The following is an 18,947-nucleotide window of genomic DNA, read 5'->3' on the forward strand; positions in this document are numbered from 1 at the left end:
GCACTTCTTCCCCTCCCCACAAAGTGAAAAGCGTGAGATGAAAGAACTTTTCTTAACATGTCGAAGTCATCGGACCATCACATTCATCACTGGGTCACCCTCCATCAGCAAAGTACTTCCTGCTCCATGGGGAGAAAAATTGATAGCACATTGTCTGTTTGCTCAATGGCTGCCTTAGATTACATGGTAAAACATAGAGTTTCTTTTAAAGAGTCATTAAAGCTTCCTCCATGCGGCTCACATTTAAAAGCACCGACGTTTCCTCTTGTTGTACATAGAGTAGAGTAGGCATTTCTCAGGTGAGGGATATTTTAATACAAAAATGGAAACGTGGGCCAATTACAGGTTTGGGTGCTTGAAGTGATTTAAAACATGCATGTAATTCATCTTAGGTAGTCTGAAACTTTAGCATCAACACGGATGAAAATGGTATTTTTAATTTCATATATAAGTTAAATAATTGCTAAAACTCCAAACCATTTTTTTGCTGGTTTGAAAAGGTTCATAAACGATTCTACAACTACATGCGGCGACATAAGTGGAGGATTCCAAACTTCACACTTAATTTTTCTAATTTATTTAACATGAACATTTCTTAGCAGTGAGGCGAATCACTTAATTGTCTAAACTTTAACTAAATGCTCCAGTCCCTTTGTATATAATTAATGGACAGGCGTTTAAGTTTGCAAACAGACCAACATTTCAACACTGTCTTCAGATGATTGAAATGTTGCACAATTAAAAAGCTGTGACCTCATATGTGCGCCCTAGTCCCTTCTTTCCTTAAGTTTGATAATATCCAGCTGAGATGCACCTGATACACTTTGGTGGAATACAGCTTTAGTTTAATAATAATTTGATTAGGAGTTTTTGAAAATTCTGGTCACAGATTTTAAATCATTTTTCATCATTTGAGCCTCAGAAACAAATAGATGCTATTTGCAATCTGTTACAGAAACGTTGTTTTGTTTTTAAATGTAAAAAACCCCCCAAAAAACAAACACCTAAGGTTCAACACTCAAGTTCATACATGACTGAAACTCATTTGCTCTCCAGTATTTAGTCTCTGTCTCCATCTAGTGGCCAGATGATAAACCTAACAATGAATATATCCTTGGCTGCCTCTGCTTTCTGTTAGAAAAATCCAAACAGGAACATTTTTAGTATTCATTGTCTTTTTATTACTCCTTAATCAATACCAGTTTTTATAAATAACAGACATACGGTTAGAAATTGCTGTGTCAGCCATGGAAAGTAAGATCATAAGAAACTTGACAGAAAACAGGAATCAACAACTGGGATTGCTGCTTGTAAGAATGAAAATCGCAATTTCAAACATTCAATGCAATTTGCATCAAAGTATTTTTTCCCCCAAAGAACTACAATGATAAAACTCATTCCTCCTTAAAAAGGGATGAATGTCAAAGTCCACTGCAGGTCAAAGTCAAACCGGAGCAAAAGAGTCGAATTGTCAATAAAGCCCTAAAAGCTTTCAGCCAGCGAGTTTAATCAGGACCCTTATTATAGTTTGCCATCATGAAAAAACTTGTTCTCCAAGAAAAGCAGCAGGATTCAAGTTCAGATATGGCTGTGGAGGCAAAAAACCCGAACCTAAACCTCTGAGATGCAGACTGAATACATGAACATCATAATGAGGCACAGAGCTGCCACGCTGACAGGAGGACTGACGGCCACAGACGCACACAAGTGTGAAATTATACAATCAAAGCCAAACATGGAAACATTTAGGAGTTCTGATTCTACACTACAAAGACTACAGATTGATGTCTTAAAAATGTAAAGTTCACTTCAAAGCCAGTCCCAGGAAGCTTCGACCCTCAACACATCAACAGCATTTTCTCTCAAATGATTTTTGGTTAATGCACGTCTGTATGAGATTGAAACACAGCGAGTTTTACATTAAGTCCAGTAACAATCAAAGCTGCATGTAAAGACTTTATTTACAGTAACACAAGAAACCAGTGAATCATCCTTTTCTCCCTTACTGCAGCTCAACACTGTTCAAACACACCGCCCAGCAACTGTAATTAATACCATAAATAAAAAAAAAAGGTGACACTTATAGTAAAAAAGTTTCCAAACGCCACATATAAAAATCTAAACACTGAAAGTAATGCATCTGAACTGTATAAAATGACGAGCTGATGTATTTAAATGCTTTAAAACAAAAGAAGGCAGGTCGACCCCCTTTGGGGAAAAAGTGGGGTCAAGTGTTTCGGGCCTTCCAAGTGCAGTCACCGCGCCTGTACCCCTCCTCTGACAGTCTTTTATTATGTGCTCAATCTTTTCAAGTAATTCCATGTATCAGTGGCAAACCCCCCCTCAAAAAAAACCCAACAACTTTCTTTCAGTTTTTTTTTTTTTTTTGATTGTTCCAGTGTTTCCTCTGTCCATCACTGAGGACCAGTGTGTACAAAAAGTGCGAAAATTACAAAGCTCATTGCTGCACAGAACTACAAACCTAACAAAAACATAATCCCAGTTTGGCTCATGAGGAGAGCTTGGAGTAGCTTGGTGGCGAAAATTTGCGCTTCAGGTATTTGATTATGTAGAGAGGAAGACAGCTGACGAGTGTGATGGCGGACACCTTCCACAGGAAAGGCCAAGTCGTGATGAAGGACGAGTCTGGGAGAAGGAAAGAGGACAATCGTCAGAGTTCTGTCATAACTCCACAGGAAATTAGGAAAGGGTAAAGACTTTATCACAGCGACATGATCGCGCTCTAAAATTATGTTGGTGATTGCGTATTGGTCAAAGCATGAAAATAAAAACTTAAACACGTGAGATGAAAACGACCCACACGACAAAATAAACCCAAGAACATAAGATGATGCAAACATACAGATGCAAGACCAGATACATAATATCAGAGACAGATGAAGGAGAAAGGGGTGTGAATTCACAGGCTGTACACCTACCAAGGAAAGCTCCCAACGACACCCTGCCTATGCCTGTCGCCGACACACAGAAGCAAAAGAAGTGCAGCAGAAACAGTGAGTGCAGTGCAAAAAGTTAGCAGTGAAGAAAGAAATAAAAATAGGACAGACAGAGAGAGAAGAAAAAGACTGAGGAGGGAATAAAAGCACAGAGCTGAGGGTTTAAACAACAGCGCAACACTTAGGTGCCAAGTAGTGTTACATCAAACTAAACAGAGCGGGCACAGCGAAGAAGAAGGCGGTTCCTTGAAGTACTCAGACCAATCAATACTGGACGTATCAAACCAAAAGTAAAAGCCTCACACCAACTGTTCAAGCTGTTCACAAGCAGGTTAGTTGACTGTTTAGCAACTGAAAAATAGCATATTTGCATCACTCTTCATGGATGTTCAGACTAAAGTTCAATTCAGCAGATTAAAGTACAACAATAAGTTCTCATACAACCTTTCATATAACTATTTGATAGGATTTTTAAATATAAAGATATTCTATTATCTCCTGAAACCTTAAATGTTTAAAAGGTCAGTAAACCAGTAGTGAAAAACTCAGAGGAAAGGTATACCTACCAAAGTACTCGTTGAGGAAGGCGAGTGAGGCGAGGTAGCAACCCAGGCTGAAGAACTCAGCCACCACCATGAGCCAGTGCCAAGTGCGGATCGTCAGCGCCACCATCAGCAGCTCAGTCAGGATGAGCGCCGTGAAGGAGATGGCAACCACGTGAACGAACTCCGACTCAAACAGCACCAGCGCGCCGTACATGAGGATGCCCCCTGGTGGCGCCAAAGGAAACATGCGGACTTTAAAAACTTTTTTGCGCGATTAGGTCTGGTCTAAGTGTCTGGGCTTAACTAAAATTACATTACTCATTATTCATTCAGGACTTGCTGTGCACCAGATCTCCCTTTAAGAAATCACGATTGTTTTCTAAAGATTAACTGGCCCAGTCTATCAGTTTCATCAACAGTGGTCTGGGACACTGAGTTAAGGATTATGGTGTCTGCAGATAAGGACTGATTCAATAACATTATTTATGAGGCTGAAGGATCCACAATGACTTCCAGTGTGTCTCACTCTTGAGTGTCCAGACACACACTCATCTTTGGGCGCCTGCTGTATCTTGATAGCTTTTCATTTTATCATAACACTACACAAATTGAGCTTAATAGCCTATAACTGATCACGTAATTGCTTTTTCATATTGGCTTAATACAGCGCATTCCACCGACTCAAAGTCTGTAATAAATTATGCCCGATCAGTTCCTAATATTTTCTTCCTTTCATATTGCTTTTTTTCCTCTCCACATACCAAGTATTGGCCTTTAATTAAAAACCTCGAGCTGTCAGGAAGTCACGCTTGAGCAAGAACATAGATCTTTCTCACTCGCTGCATGGCTTAGCGATTACAGAAATATCGATTTACTGGACAGACAAAAGCTTGCATGTAAAAGCGGATGGCAGTTGGAAACCTTAGATACTGAGAAACGGACTGTGCAAGGGTTTGAAGGGGCCCTGGGACTGTGCTACTAGACAATGCACAAATGATGAAATGGTGGCTGAAGAGTTGCTCTGACAGTTTAAAGATAGAATCACGCTGTAGATGGTTCTGCTATAACTTGAAAGTTGATTTTAGGAAGCGAATGTGAGTGAATGATAAGGAAAAACACACCTTGATAGACACTGATCAAAACCCAAATGAGGAAAGTCTTGAAAGACAATGAACGTCCCTGAAAGAGAGAAAAACATGTTGTTACTTGTTTAAATTCTAGCGAAGGAAAGCTGTCAAAAACAAAGATTAAAAAAAAAAATGGGATTAAACCTTAGTGAGGTCCTTATAAAGCTCTGGGTAGAGCAGGGCCATTTCTGGCTTCACATCTTGGTCCAGGACCAGGGAGAATACAGGAAACATGGTGTAGATAGTCGCATACCTACACACAAAGTAAAAAAAAAAAAAAAAAAAAAAAAAAGAGAGAAAGAAATGAGAGACGAAGACAGGAGAGGCAACAAAACTGAAGGTTATATGATCGAATACTGTAGAAGCTTGCATCAGGGTTATGCTGTTGTGAAGCTGTCCTTACACTGGCCCCATGAGACTTCAGGTACTCACCCGACCATGAGGAAACCCTGGTACAGAGGCACAGAGGCAAAGTAGAAGACGGAGGAGAAGACGGCCTGAGGACAGGACACAAAACTGGTGTCACAAAGTCACCAAATGAGGAATTTTAATGTCCCCGCTGTGGGGAATTTGTAATTTCGTTTTAACCGCAAAACAACTTTCATGATGAACTCATTAGGAACGATCAAAAGCAAAATATAGGCTCAAAATATGTAACAAGAAACATACAGCATTTGTAGTGTTTTGTCTGTTTTAATTTAACTATCGCTGTACCTGCATGGTGGAGATGATCATGCCCCTGTGCATGACAAACTGGCCAAGCGCTGCAGAACGCTTGTAGCTGTTCCTGCCGTGAACCATGAGCAGGCGGCCAATGTGCTTAAACTGAGTGATGGAGAAGTCTGCAGCCAGCGACGCCTGCTTCCCTTCCTATGTGAAACAAACAGAATAAAGATGCTAAGCTAAAGTAGAACAACTGTTTTCTTTTTTCTTCACATTTAAAGACATGCCACTTCGTTTTACCAGTTTTATAACTGAGGGATCTGAGTCAAGGTTTTTAGAGTTTTTATGACCAAATTAAGTTACTGGACCTAATCCAGGATAAGACACACAAGGTCTGAATGAAATGCGCAGCAGGCTTTACCTTTCCTTCAATCCCGATGCCACAGTCTGCAGCCTGGATCATACTGACATCATTTCCTCCATCACCTGCCACAAAATTACAAATTACATGATGCAGTTTCTAGAAGTAGCAGCTGGAATGGGCATTTTTAAAATCGGTGAGTTTTCACTGCCATCTTGTGGACACATGCAGTAATACTCGGTCTAAGACTACATGAATCTTTCTCTAATCCAACTAAAATCAGTGATGTTAAACGGTCACATCTGGGATGCGACGGTTAAGGGACTGTGAAATTATGTGTTTTTCTCTGAAGCACTTTACAAACCAGTTCAGCTTGTATCCCAAACACGAGTATGAAATCGGTCTGGTTTAATTTGTCTGTTCACCAGAGTTTTATAGATGGTAAACGCTTTCCTCTCGAAAAGATGGGGCTAAATCCACACAGATATTTTCTCCCGCTAACAGATTTTCCCAGGCTGTCCGTGGATCGTAGCCAAATGCCTTGTGGGCAAGCAGGTCTGCCGCCCCTATATCTGTCAACGCTTACCTATGGCGCAGGTTCTGTTGGCTGTGTGCTGTTGGAGGAGTCTGACGATCTGAGCTTTCTGAGTTGGAGAGCAGCGACAGCAGACCACCGCCGGACACTGACATGCCAGCTCCACAAACTCGTGCTCATAGTACCTCAGACACACCTGTAGCACCACAAAGGAAGTAGCATACATTAAAAAAAAACTAACAAAAAAACCAAAAAAAACCCAAAGGTTGTGTGACATAAATTAACTTGTTGACCAGAAAACACAGACCAGAGTGAAAATGTTAAATTCCTGCTTAACTTTTTTTTTTTTTTTTAATTCAGCTTAATGCTCCAGTTGTTTTTATTATCTTTCCCTCTCCAACTCCTCCACTTCTTGGGTGAACTCCAAAGTGTTCGTTTTGGCTAAGAAGTACACCCTCAACATCATCGGCTGTGCAAGCGTCACTGCACTGCACTGTGCTGTAGTACCTCTAAGGAGTCTCCTGAGATGACCAGAGCACAGTCATGTTTCCTTCTGAAGGCGTTCAGCTCCAGATGGGCCTCTCCTCTGTTTGAGACCTGCTCGAGAGCCACACAATACAATTATCCACAAGATCATTTAGGCTTTTTGTTATCGCACATTTAATCTTAGTGAACAGCTATCTGTTTTGGAAAATGCAAAGTGGACAAGATGTTCGCTGCCATAAGCTTTCCATTTACTCTTTGAAGTTTACTTATAGACCCATTTCTACTAATCAGGCAGGCAGGCTTCTCTTACATGCAGGTAGACAGTCTGTATAGAGGCAAAATGCAATCGTGAAATGAAGAGCTAACATAATATATATGCTTTTAAAAAAGTGGATAGAAAAGTAGTTTTTAAAACAGCCAATCACACCTGCCCACTCCCTTAGGTCTGCCAATCAGCAGCTCTTTAAGGTGCCAAACACCAAGGGTAAATTTAGAGGTGACGTGCCAAGACACTTCACCTACCGCCTACTGGTGTTGGCCAGAGGGGCCGATATGGCAGCCTCGCTTCTGTCAGTCTGCCCCAGGGCAGCTGTGGCTACAACTGTAGCTTGCCTCCACCAGTGTGTGAATGTGAGAGTGAATGAATAGTCGAATTGTAATGTAAAGCACTTTGAGGGTCTCGAAAAGCGCTATATAAATGCAATCCATTATTATTATTACAGCGATTTAAAACAGTAGTTTTATTTTAAACTGCTTTAAAAATAAGGGTGGTATGGTAACCATAATCTCTTATCCACCCTCCCTGAAAAACTGAGTTACACCCAGAGTGTGAAGCAGCCAACTAGCCGACAGGTCCTTTTATGCAAACACTTCATGTTTTCAAATAAGCGTACCGGTCTGAAGACGTGGATGTCTTGGTTCCTGGAAACCAAATGAGAGCTTTTAGCGATGCACGTAGCCGTCTCAAGCTTGTCCCCAGTCAGCATCCAGATCTGAGAAGAAAACAACATGAAGAAACACAAAGTGTTACAGAAACAGCACAAAAATGGAGTAAAATGTAACAAATAAGATCTTCAGTTATCTCCAACACTTTATGGTTAATCAACATGAAAATACATCAAATTCTGATTAGGTGTAATATTATAGTTTTCCTGCTTTTTATCCCTCCTGAAGTAATTATTAAGCAACTTTCCTTCAAGGTATCAATATAGTTGTTTAAACATAACGCTAAGAAGCAGCAAAATGAATTTTTTCTTCAGTTTTGATTGAGAAAAATTAAGTTGTTTTAATGTTTTAATCTTTTAATTATTTCTTCCACCTTTTTCTTTTACTCCCTTGCATTAACACTACCATGTCACTATTACTTTAATCGTTTTGTTGGACTACAACAAAGTAAATAAATCAAAGTGGAGATGAATTGACGAAAAAAAAAAAAAAAAAAGCATCGGTCTGGCGTCCAGTTTTATTTCTGCACCAACCTTGATGCCAGCATTTCTAAGCAGCTCCAGCGTGGGCCTGACGTCTGCTTGTAGCTGGTCTTCCACACCAGTCAGACACAGAAGCTCCATCTCTCGCTCGAGACTCTCCACCACTGCTGCGACCTTCAGGGTTCGATCGTGGATACTCAGTTTCGCTTGATTGTAGCGATTCTGCACAAAAAAAGGAGAAAGAACAAAAATAACGAATAAAATCATGAAGCGATTCAGAGCTTCAGAACCGCAAATAGTGGACACGCCTGTTATTCTCCCTTTAGAGTAGTTTGAACTGCAGAGACTACAAAACCAATAAATGTATTTACAGGCAAACATGAAAGTGATCTGAGGATTATGATGGGTTTGTGGTTGTTTACTAATGTCAAAGAATTTCTTTTTTTTAATGAGTTACTTAAACATTTGTTTCATCTACTCTTCTTTCATTATTTTTTTTATGACAGTTATATCAGTAAGTGTAAGTTAAAAGTCCAGAGGAACCACGAACTTCACCCTCAAAAATGACCGTACAGTGAAAACACATATTTAGATTTTCATTTGGAGGGCTGTCAAAGCAGACTATATTAGATTTAAAGAGGTACACATCGTTCCTTATAAACCAACAACTGATAAACCTGCATACCTCAAAGTCCTGATACTGCTCCTCAGATAAACACTTCTTCGCCACCACCAGAGTCCTCAGGCCCTCTCTGGCCATGTTCCCACACTGAAAGGAAGGAGATCAGAGATCTATTTCAGGGGTGTTTTCAGTCTCAAGTATCTTTCAAAAGCTTCATCGCTCTTGACTGAAGTAGAAGATGTTGTGTATTTACAATAAATGTTTGCGAATGTTTCCCTGAGATGAATTTCAATCAAATCTAGGGCACATAAGTTCTTTTATTAGAGCAGCTGCTGTGCAAGTACACCGTGCAGACACTACTGTCAATAACAGCATATTGTTACCAACACCAAAAGAAATCAATATTGAATAACATACCCTGTGGTGAAATTCAGAGGACACAGTAAAACAAAGGGATGGATGGCAGTTTATTTTTGATATGAAACACCAATAGGGGCAATCTGTCCACTTGATTGGTTATTGACAAGCTGAGTAACTGCAGCGAGCTGATCTGACAACGGGATATTACGGCCAACAGGACATCATTAGCACCATTGTTCAAGAATATGACATACTGTAATTACTTCAACTTTATCTAGGTCACTAATTAAATCAAAAGCTGCCCCCGGTGCCAAATGACTCAATAATGCCAATATAATTATGAACATATGCGCACAAGACCGTCGACCACCAAACTGGTGTAGGTGGCCTGTTGATCTTTTGATGAAATGTCCCCATTAATAGAGATGCCGTAAGCAGCTAAGCTCTCGTATATTTGTTATTCATGTTGGTTATTTTATTACTTTACATAAGTAGAAACAAATGAGAAAAATACTGGCAGAGTTCCCACATGTGACAATGTTTAAGACTTAAACAGTAGATTCAACATGTATCATCTTTATTATAGAAAGACTACATTTAGTATACATTAAATTAACATGCCTTTTTAAGACATGAAATTGCATAACATATTTTTAAAGCAGGTGTTTTTCAGCATAACTTTTATTTATTTAGTTTGAGTTCAACAACTGTATTTAAAATCTTTTATATTTAAAGCTCCACAATCCCTTAACTATTATGTTATGTGAGAACAGCATGCGTCAACAGTTCACACAAAAATGTTTTGAGGATGCGCACAGACTGATTAGAGCACGATGTTTCTTGTCCCTGCTCCAAAACCTGTAATTATGCTGTCTGCCCATCATTTTACATAGACTGTAATTACAAGTAGCCAAGAAGAAAAACTGGTTACATCAGCCCTAACTCCAATTCTGAGCCAGAGATATTGAGAATTTCGGGCAGTGACAATCTAAAAGATCTACAAATCGGGGACCTATCCGGGAGTCAGATAAACCAGGTTCTTTCAGCATAAGCAAAGTTATATTCAAGACCTTTTTAATGGTGTTTGGAATGAAACTGAATCTTAGAAAGACCAATCAGGTAACAGTCTTTATCTGGCACTAGCTGAGGCACTAATTTGACAAACTGCACCAATCCAAGCGTGCTGCCTTATAGTAACCTGTGCGCAAACACATGGACCACTTAAGAGCGCAGGAATAGTGTCACCAACTCACTGTTGTGATTCTCATCCTGAACCAAAATTTGGTTAAGACTAACTTTAATGGAATTTGCGCCTCTTTGATCCAGTTCTGTCCAAACTATATTTACAGGAAGTATCCAGTAAAATCTTTAATATGACTCAAATTTGTACCTCTTCTTCCAACCAGTCGTTATACTGGACGATGCTCGCCATGGCAACATCAGCACCCTTCATGTAGAAAGTGATATCCCCCGTTGACTCCTCCTAAATAGTTGGAAAATAAAAATAGCTACGTTTCTTCTAAATTTGAAGGCATTACTGTGAAAACTAAGCTAAACAGAAGCAACAATAAACAGAATTACAAGATTAGGTTCAAACCTATCTTAAAAATTAGCCCTCATTATGTGCAGGAATAACAGAAACAGGCATGACTCAGACCACACAACAAGGAGGATATCATTATACACACCCGAACAATGATGCCCATCCTTTTGCTCTCAGAGGTGAAGGGGAAGATCTGCAGGATGTAAAAGGAGAGAATCTGTCCAGAGGGAGTCTTCAGCTGCAGGGAGGTCAGGTCTCTGTTCACCAGGGTCAAACCAACGCTTTCGGTCCACCGCACCAGCGCCACCTGAGGAAGATTCGATGCTTTGACTTTAATAAAACAGCAGACAAGATATACTTGTTCACAATGTTTGAGGATCAAATTAAAATACTTAAAATCTTTATTTTAGGATGAATGTTTACTAAAACTAACAGGTTAATGAGAAAATCACTTTATGTAGGAAAGAAAATGATGAAAGTTGACAACATGTAAGCTGATTAAATGTACTTTCACATGCACTTAAAGGATGAGAGAGTGTTACGGCATCTCCAGAGCTGCTGAGCTCTTCCCATTCAGCTCCACATAAGTGTTTTTCTGTTTCTCTTTCCTCTTTTTCCCCTCAGCAGGAACTGCGGCCCCCGAGTGAGTGTTCAGCTGCACACGACTCAATCCTCAATGGGTTCATTTTCAATTTGCTCACTCAAAGGTTGTTATTATACTCTGACCTACAAATTAGAACTTCCTGTTAATACCCCATCATTTCTCCTGCTCCCCCTTTGAGCTCCGTAAAAAGGCTGCCTATATTTACTTAACACACATCTGTGTGCCATTATCCTGTGTGTGTGTTCACATAGCTGCACATGGACACACATGAATTGACACACAACATGTGCTGACATTAAACAGAGTCCTTTTAATCTACTTTATCAGCTCTACAAAAACTATTTAAAGCTTTGTCAACTTTGATACAAATTGCATGTGATTCAAACTGCGTGTGTTACAACATTACTAAAAAAAAAACGACTGCTGCTGACTAGTTTACTGCAATGGCAGACGTTCTTAAACAACACGATCAATCATTTCAACTGTGTTCACTGTGTTTTAGCAGCCATGTAAATCACAATAGCGGCAAGTGGACTCTTAACAGTTAAATTATTTTCTCTGCTGTAATGTCACTGGTAACATAAAAGGGTGCACCCTGAAGAGCTCAATTTATTTTGGGATCATTTGACACACTTTAGATTTGAAAGAGTATCTCAAGACAGAGCAGAAATTGTGCATCTGGATTCATGAGAAACTTCTGTTGGTAACTTGTTTATCCCAAATACAAAACTATAAATCATCTTGTTTGCGTCTTCTTTTTGCATTTGAGTAAAAGTTCTTGCATAACCAGTTTAACAAACCTTCACAGCCGTCCTGCTATTTGTACACATTTTTAACTGTTATTGATAAGCACACAGGGACACATGCAAACTTAACGGGAAGGAAAAGTATATTTACTTGATTATCATTGTGGTGTAATCGACACCATTTAATTAGCGAGGAAGCATTGCAGTTTGGTGATTTTAGAACTGAATGAATTGAACCTAAATTTTTTTTTTTGTAACTTTGGAAATTGGATTTACCTGAGAATCTGCAAAGCTAAATTAAAAAGCAATGTCCCAGCATGTTCATATTGTATCTCACCTTTTTTTGACACAGAGTTATCTTCACAAAGCTTTTGATTTTAGCTCCAAATAAAAATTATCAACACTATGACAGAGTCTAAGAAGTCAAATATTAATAGCCAGTGACCACCAGCTCAGCTGCTTTTCAACTGCGGGAACTGAATGGATCCAATCTGGTGTTTCCCATGACATGAATCTTAGGGGGAATTTCACAAAGATTTCTCTTTTTCTTGGCTTTTCAACAGCATTTTGCAAACTTTGAAGGATCAGGCACTGTCAAATTGACGTGCCTTGCATGTATGCCATTAAAAAGGAAGTAGCAAAGAAATATTTTTTATAAAGGAGAATATTAAATGTGAAATAGCAGCTGCTGCAATGCTTTTCTTTTCTTGCATTGGCGATGAAGTGACACAATTTTCCTGATCTTAATGACAGCTGAACAATAATTGTCAACAAACTTCTCAATCCAGAAAGACCAAGTATGGTCAGACGACTTTTGTTCTGATCCCAGTAGCTTCCACTTTATAATGACTGCTTATGATATCCGAAATGATGAGCGGGCCAAACAAACTAAGAGAAGTATAGCGGCTGAGATCGGATGCTGCATTCAATGAGACGAAGGATTCAAAAGAAGAGGGAAATGAAAGACAGAGAAAGAACAAAGGAGAGAGTGAAAGGGGAAGGGAGAGTTCTTCCAACAATCACAGATCTACACCTCTCATCCTCCCAGTGAGAAAATTAAATATTGATCAATCCAAGCAGTGTGAGACAATAGAGGGAGGAGAGACAGAGCAGAAAGAGGGGATATAAATAAATATACCCATCAACTTGGAGGGAGGTAGTGCAGGTAAAACAGAAAAATTAGATTTATCTTTTAATACGCTTTTATCTTTATTTTGATTGCCAAAAGGTGGCAGGGGGTAAAAAGAAACTCTGCCAGTCTCACAGGCTTTACGAACCTTCACATGTCAGTGGTGATAAACATGCCAATAATGCTGCAGTGGGCCTTTAAGGGTAGATTAACTCTCCTCCAATCTGCATTAAACTACTATTAAAAAAAACAAAACAAAACAAAAGCCTGACTTTTTTTGTTGTTTTCCTTCTGTGTTTTATGTGTTCTCCATGTAATCCAGCTCTCGTGTTACATGGAGAAAGGAAACACTGAGGATCCTCGTGGGGACCGGGCTGCATTCTTCCTTCAGTTACAGCAGTAAATTCTCAGGCAGCTAATATAGACAATTAAAAAGCTTAACCTCTAAAAAGAGTTCATGACCTTTGACTTTCTGCCAGTGAAATGATAATTATGACTAAGCAGGATTATTTAGGATGGCTAATAAATGACACAGAAAGAGATTAGAAATATTTTTACAATGAGTGTTTCAAAAGCAAAATCTCATTTTTCCGCATCATTTTGTTTAGTATATGCATGTTTTCTCCTACAAAAATATTAAAAGGTGCTCAAATAAAGATTTAAGCTGACTTTAAAATATATTATGGGTTTTCCCAAAGACTCTGAATGAGCTGGGAATCACCCAGAAACGTCACCCATGACAAGGGCGGTACTGTGACAATTTGTCACACACAGATTATTTAAACACATCTGTGTGACTGTAGAAAAAATGGACTCTAAAAAGGTAGAGAAAATAATTTTATGTAGTGCACTGTAATGTGTTCAATTCAGTTATTCAATCTTAACAATGTGCTGATTTAATTCATTAGCTTTCTATTTTACGTTCCCTGCCAGCTTCCAACTCCAAATGTAATCTGCATCACAACAAGTTAACCTCTGTTAACCCAAAGTAGTCATAAAATATTGTTTTTGACAAGTGAGGAAAACTGTGACCCACCCAAATTAGATAAGTTTGCTAAATACGAGGTGGAAATAGAGCTATAATCTAATCTTTGACGACCAGGATAACCACTGCGCTTTATATCTACCTCATCTGGGCTGGAGGCTTGATACGTGCGGTTGTCATCACTGAAGTCCTGGTCGGCTTCTGCAGATTCAGTCTCCCCGTTTACTCCGGCATGCGACTCGTACACCGGTGTGACGTTGTGGCACAGGGCGATGGCTTTCACGGCCTCGTGGATCCGGCTGCTAACGCTCTTACGAACCTTTGGGCCTGATGCCTGGGTCTTCCGCGATGGCGTGGCACCAGTGGCACTACCACTGGATGGCTGGGAAGTTGCCTGAAGTAAGAACAAACAGTCTGCAGCTGACAACAGTTTCTGTCCAGACTTGTATTAAATATTTAGTTTTTTAAAAGAACTTTATAGATTTGGGCTCGGCTGTTCCTGTGTTATGGCACTGAGTAAAGGAACAATGGCCAGCATAGTGTTGCACAGTTACATGAACCTTTGAGCTGTTGTATACAAAATGTCATCACTTTTTTATCCTTTTAAACATTTTTGTGAAATATTGAAATATCCATGTGAATTCACGAGTTATGGCTAAAAAATGTGTTTGCAAGGTACCAGATGCAGTGCCTAAAAGAACTGAATCTGGAGTATATTTATATATATTTATCCCTGCAGACACAGTAAGAAACAGCGAGTTCTTATCAATCTGACACACCTGTTCAAGCTAGATGACACAGCGAGGGAGAGGACTGCAGCATAGTCTCCATCATGTTATATTTGGTTTGAGGGCTTTTACATTTTCGTCTCTTTTGACAAGAACCATCAGTTTAAGTGTGCGATTACTGAGCATGACAACAGTCCACAGAGCCAGCTGTAGTTGACAGGAGGACTGCACTCTACTGAGCATTAGACTTTGGTTTATTATTAGACTTGACTCCTGCTGAGCAGAGAAAGGGGCTGACAGGAGTACAGTAAGTGCACAAACTTTATCTAAAGGGACTGAAAGATCTACAGGCAGAGATTATTATGCCATTCAGCCAGATAAACACAGTGTCACAGATATAAATGGAGGATTTCTTCTAAATGTACAACAGATACTTGTAGGCAAAAGTTGTGATTAAATTAAGACCTTTAGGTGGGTTTTTTTTTTCAGACTATATTATAAATGATCCTCTTTAAATTTTACACATCACTGTGACAGTACAGTACAGAAAAAAGTATTGTATAGCACAAATGAGAGAGGCACTGCTGATCAGCACTGCTTCAGCTGTTCTGCGCTAAAAAGACTAGTCATTTTTCATTAGCTGAGATTAGACATAAGGGTGCGGGGCAGATGGTTTCAGCCTCGACCAGCTGTTTGGAGCTGGCTGAGAGCGAACAATATAATTCTGTCAAGACTGCAGCCAGATCTGAGCCACCCAGTGAGGAAACACTTGCTTACAGTACAGGGAGTCTCTCAGGGACGCCGCATGATGAATGGACAATATGGGCTTCTTTCCTGGAAAACTTATTCTTAGCTCAATATAAAAATTGATTAAACTGATCCGCAGAGAGGGGCAGGAATAAGCGGGAAAACACTGAGGGGAAAAAAAAAGTATTAATTTTAACTGGATACGCGCCCATGCTGGGCACAAATTTTCAAAAGTCAAGTAAATTGTGTACCCAGTGTCTATCGTTAGGCATATAGGTTATAGTTTTAAAGTAATACTGAGCGAACACTCACACTAAACAATGATTATTCTGAAATTTACAAAAGAAAAAAAAAAAAAAAAAAAAAAAAAAAAAAAGTCTTTTTTCATAATATGGATGCTAAAAAAAATTTGTGCTAAAAAATGTTACATAGATTTTATTTTTAGTGAAGTCCAGATGCCTTTAACTCAGGTGCTTAAGACATACACAGACTAACAGTAGCTGGGGTTTTCTTAACCACACGTCATTAAGGTTGCTCACCTGTGCGTATGACTGGACTATATGGCTTTGGATCTCATCCATGGTGTCTGTGCCATAGGATACTGTTCCCAGGTGGAGTCGCTTGAATATCATTTCGTTTTGTGTCAGAGTGCCTGCAGTTCAGAAGATTATTTAGACATTACCATATAAAACAAGCAGAAATCCACAGCACCTGAATCACAATTCAACAAACTCTCAAAAGATAATGTTTAAGACCCATCGCAAGTGTAGAATATCAGTACTGTGTTGACTATCATTATGTCATGTGTTTTAACAAGACATAAATAACATTTTCGGTACAAATCCGCAGTCTTTGTTATTGCTGGTCACAACTGTGATGAAATCCTCCCTGAGAGAAACTGAGCAGCTCCTAATTTGGCATCTCTGAACTCCAGCTTCTTGTATCATCTTACATATACACAGATACCCATCAAGCTACAACAGTATCAGATGCCTTATTTATTGTGCAAGCTCTAATCGCTTCCCAAAATTAATAGCTAAAATCGTCCTTGCTTTAAATGTGCAAGCAATCCCCTTCAAGCTTGACACCTTGTGCTCCCAGCCATCCTGCAAAGTTTGGATCACCACCTAGATCTCCAGAGTCAGGTCTGTGACTACAGCACAGAAAACAATCTGTTTATTTGACTATGCTTCTAAGAACCTTATGTTAGGTTTGTGCTAATATATATATATATATATATATATATATATATATATATATATATATATATATATATATATATATATATATATATATATATATATATATATATATATATATATATACCATGTCTCCACCTTATATCATCCAGAGTTTCTTATTACACAACTGTATACAATAGCAAAATTAAGAGAAATTCAGCCTTTCTGAAAGCGCACACGCGCACGCGCACACAAACACACAGCACAGCACAGTGGTCGTCTTCATAAGACCGTTTCCAATATATCATGGGACCTGCAGGGTAGTGCATTTGCCTTCTCACTGACCTAATCTCATTACCAGTATGGACTGCGTGTCCTTTCTAACTATCAGACAAGACACAAGACTGCATACAAAAAGACTGAGCGAATGTTCAGACACTAAAAGCAAAAGAAAAAAGAAAAATCCTTGAAAATGGGGGCAATGGCCTTGTTTAATGGATGTTGGTTGCCAGAATGTGTGCTGATAGAGCGTAAAGCTGATTAGAGGGCATCTAACTTCCAAAAACATTAGAGGCACAGAGTTAACCAGTTCTAATGGATTGATTGTTTGTTCTTTTTTCCATGTACTTTAACTACCAACCTGGATAAATAGGCTCTAAAGCTAATCTATTCCTACCTAGATCAGTGGGGGAAGACAAAGAAGCATATTAGGACCCCAGCAGGAGTTTATCACTCTGACACACCGTCTAGAATTAGAAAAGAGCAGCCATTTGTTTATTAGTGAAACACGCCACAATAGGGAAATAAGAAAACTTGAGGACTCCTGAGAAGCACCTGAAAACGCTGGATTTTTCCTCAGTTCTCCGTTTTAACTCACACATGCCCACAGCGTCAAATGTTTCTACTTCAGTTATCATCAAATGTGCTTAATTCATAAAGGAACAATTAATGTGGCTGCATTAAAGACTCATTCTCAGTTTTTTTTGTTTTTCCTTTTGGTTAATGTGCTTTGATCAGGTAACATCACTTTCTAATCTGCAAGTAGGTTTCGAGACACCTTAAAAATGTTAACATTAAAAACCCATAAATGCTATAATACACACATGTGTCACACACTTGGTGTAGACCTTCCACCGTCTTTGATGGTATGATAAGGCTTCCACAGTCTCTCCCATTTGAAGATGCACAGCCTAAACCAGCATCCAAATCATTTCTCCTCTTGAAGCAAATAATTTCAGTCAAACTCTGATTGTCAGTAAAATCTTAAACACTACCTGTCTTGTCTGTCAGCAGATAGACAAGCCGGCCCAGTTCCTCGGGGATGGTGCTGGTCCTCACAACAGTGCCGGGGATGTTTTCATCTTTCATTATCATCCAACCGTAGGCTGACTTTCCCATGTCCAAGTTTACACGCAAACTAAACAAAAAAAACGAAATTAAATAAAATGACTGTAATCCACCACCAGTAAAACAACAAAACTGTATTAAAGACCAAATAAAAAGAAAAAATGGCTACAAAAAAAAAGAAAAAAAAAAACACAAAGAGAAAGAAAAAGAAAAAAGGGGGAAAACAGATTAAGAGTTTTAAGAGTATCTTTGTCTCACGAATCACAGTAACGCTACATAAACTAAGAAATAAGAAAACACTGGCTAATTCTTTTTTCTTCTTAAATAACTTGTCCTTTTGTCCACTGTTCACTGGTTTTAGTAAACCTTAACTGAAATAAAAAGAGAATACTTTGAATTCAACAACTGAAGCAAAATAAATTCAACATAAAAAAAAAAAATCTATTTAACGTTGAACACAAAGATTTGATAGGAAATCTGTTTTGAATGTACTGTAAGATCAAGCTTCAAAATATTATTTTTTCTAAAATAATATTATTAAAAATAATATTATTTTTAATATCTATTTTGGTAAGAACATTTACACCTGCCAGTGTGGGAGGATCGTCTTCTGAGGTTTGTATTTGAGACTGTACCTGATGGGGATGATGTAGGAGAAAAGCACAACAAATCGGAAGAGATTGCGGAACCAAGGACCCACAAACCCTTGCAGTGCAACCATCACCACAGAGAGAACCACCTGGGCCAGGAACAGGGCTTTGGTGAGACGGTTCAGCTCCAGGTCCAGCAGGCCAACCTTTGGGGAAAAGATAGACGTCAAAATGGGCCGATTACAACATAGCTGTCATGCTTCA

General features: G+C 39.0%; 1 protein-coding gene across 3 annotated transcripts in view; it reads right to left on the reverse strand.

The window, feature by feature from the left end:
- Positions 1 to 1,369: 1,369 nt before the first annotated feature.
- Positions 1,370 to 18,947, reverse strand: part of atp9b (ATPase phospholipid transporting 9B) — a 41,203-nt gene continuing 23,625 nt past the window's right edge. The window contains exons 12-30 of one of the 3 annotated variants that reach the window (XM_040020748.1): positions 18,729 to 18,889; positions 18,021 to 18,163; positions 16,105 to 16,217; positions 14,233 to 14,484; positions 10,772 to 10,933; positions 10,474 to 10,566; positions 8,787 to 8,870; positions 8,153 to 8,323; positions 7,568 to 7,666; positions 6,696 to 6,785; positions 6,240 to 6,384; positions 5,714 to 5,778; positions 5,344 to 5,499; positions 5,062 to 5,126; positions 4,774 to 4,882; positions 4,624 to 4,681; positions 3,524 to 3,727; positions 2,940 to 2,972; positions 1,370 to 2,646 (exon numbers count right to left, since the gene is read on the reverse strand). In XM_040020748.1, coding sequence (XP_039876682.1) covers positions 2,510 to 2,646; positions 2,940 to 2,972; positions 3,524 to 3,727; positions 4,624 to 4,681; positions 4,774 to 4,882; positions 5,062 to 5,126; positions 5,344 to 5,499; positions 5,714 to 5,778; positions 6,240 to 6,384; positions 6,696 to 6,785; positions 7,568 to 7,666; positions 8,153 to 8,323; positions 8,787 to 8,870; positions 10,474 to 10,566; positions 10,772 to 10,933; positions 14,233 to 14,484; positions 16,105 to 16,217; positions 18,021 to 18,163; positions 18,729 to 18,889 — 2,340 coding nt within the window. In that variant the 3' untranslated portion in view covers positions 1,370 to 2,509. The remainder of the gene's footprint in view (positions 2,647 to 2,939; positions 2,973 to 3,523; positions 3,728 to 4,623; positions 4,682 to 4,773; positions 4,883 to 5,061; positions 5,127 to 5,343; positions 5,500 to 5,713; positions 5,779 to 6,239; positions 6,385 to 6,695; positions 6,786 to 7,567; positions 7,667 to 8,152; positions 8,324 to 8,786; positions 8,871 to 10,473; positions 10,567 to 10,771; positions 10,934 to 14,232; positions 14,485 to 16,104; positions 16,218 to 18,020; positions 18,164 to 18,728; positions 18,890 to 18,947) is intronic. The other 2 variants (XM_040020750.1, XM_040020749.1) reach the window with 2 other exon arrangements.

Source organism: Simochromis diagramma, unplaced genomic scaffold (genome assembly GCF_900408965.1).
Source record: "Simochromis diagramma unplaced genomic scaffold, fSimDia1.1 OVJJ01000753.1, whole genome shotgun sequence".
NCBI lineage: Eukaryota > Metazoa > Chordata > Actinopteri > Cichliformes > Cichlidae > Simochromis > Simochromis diagramma.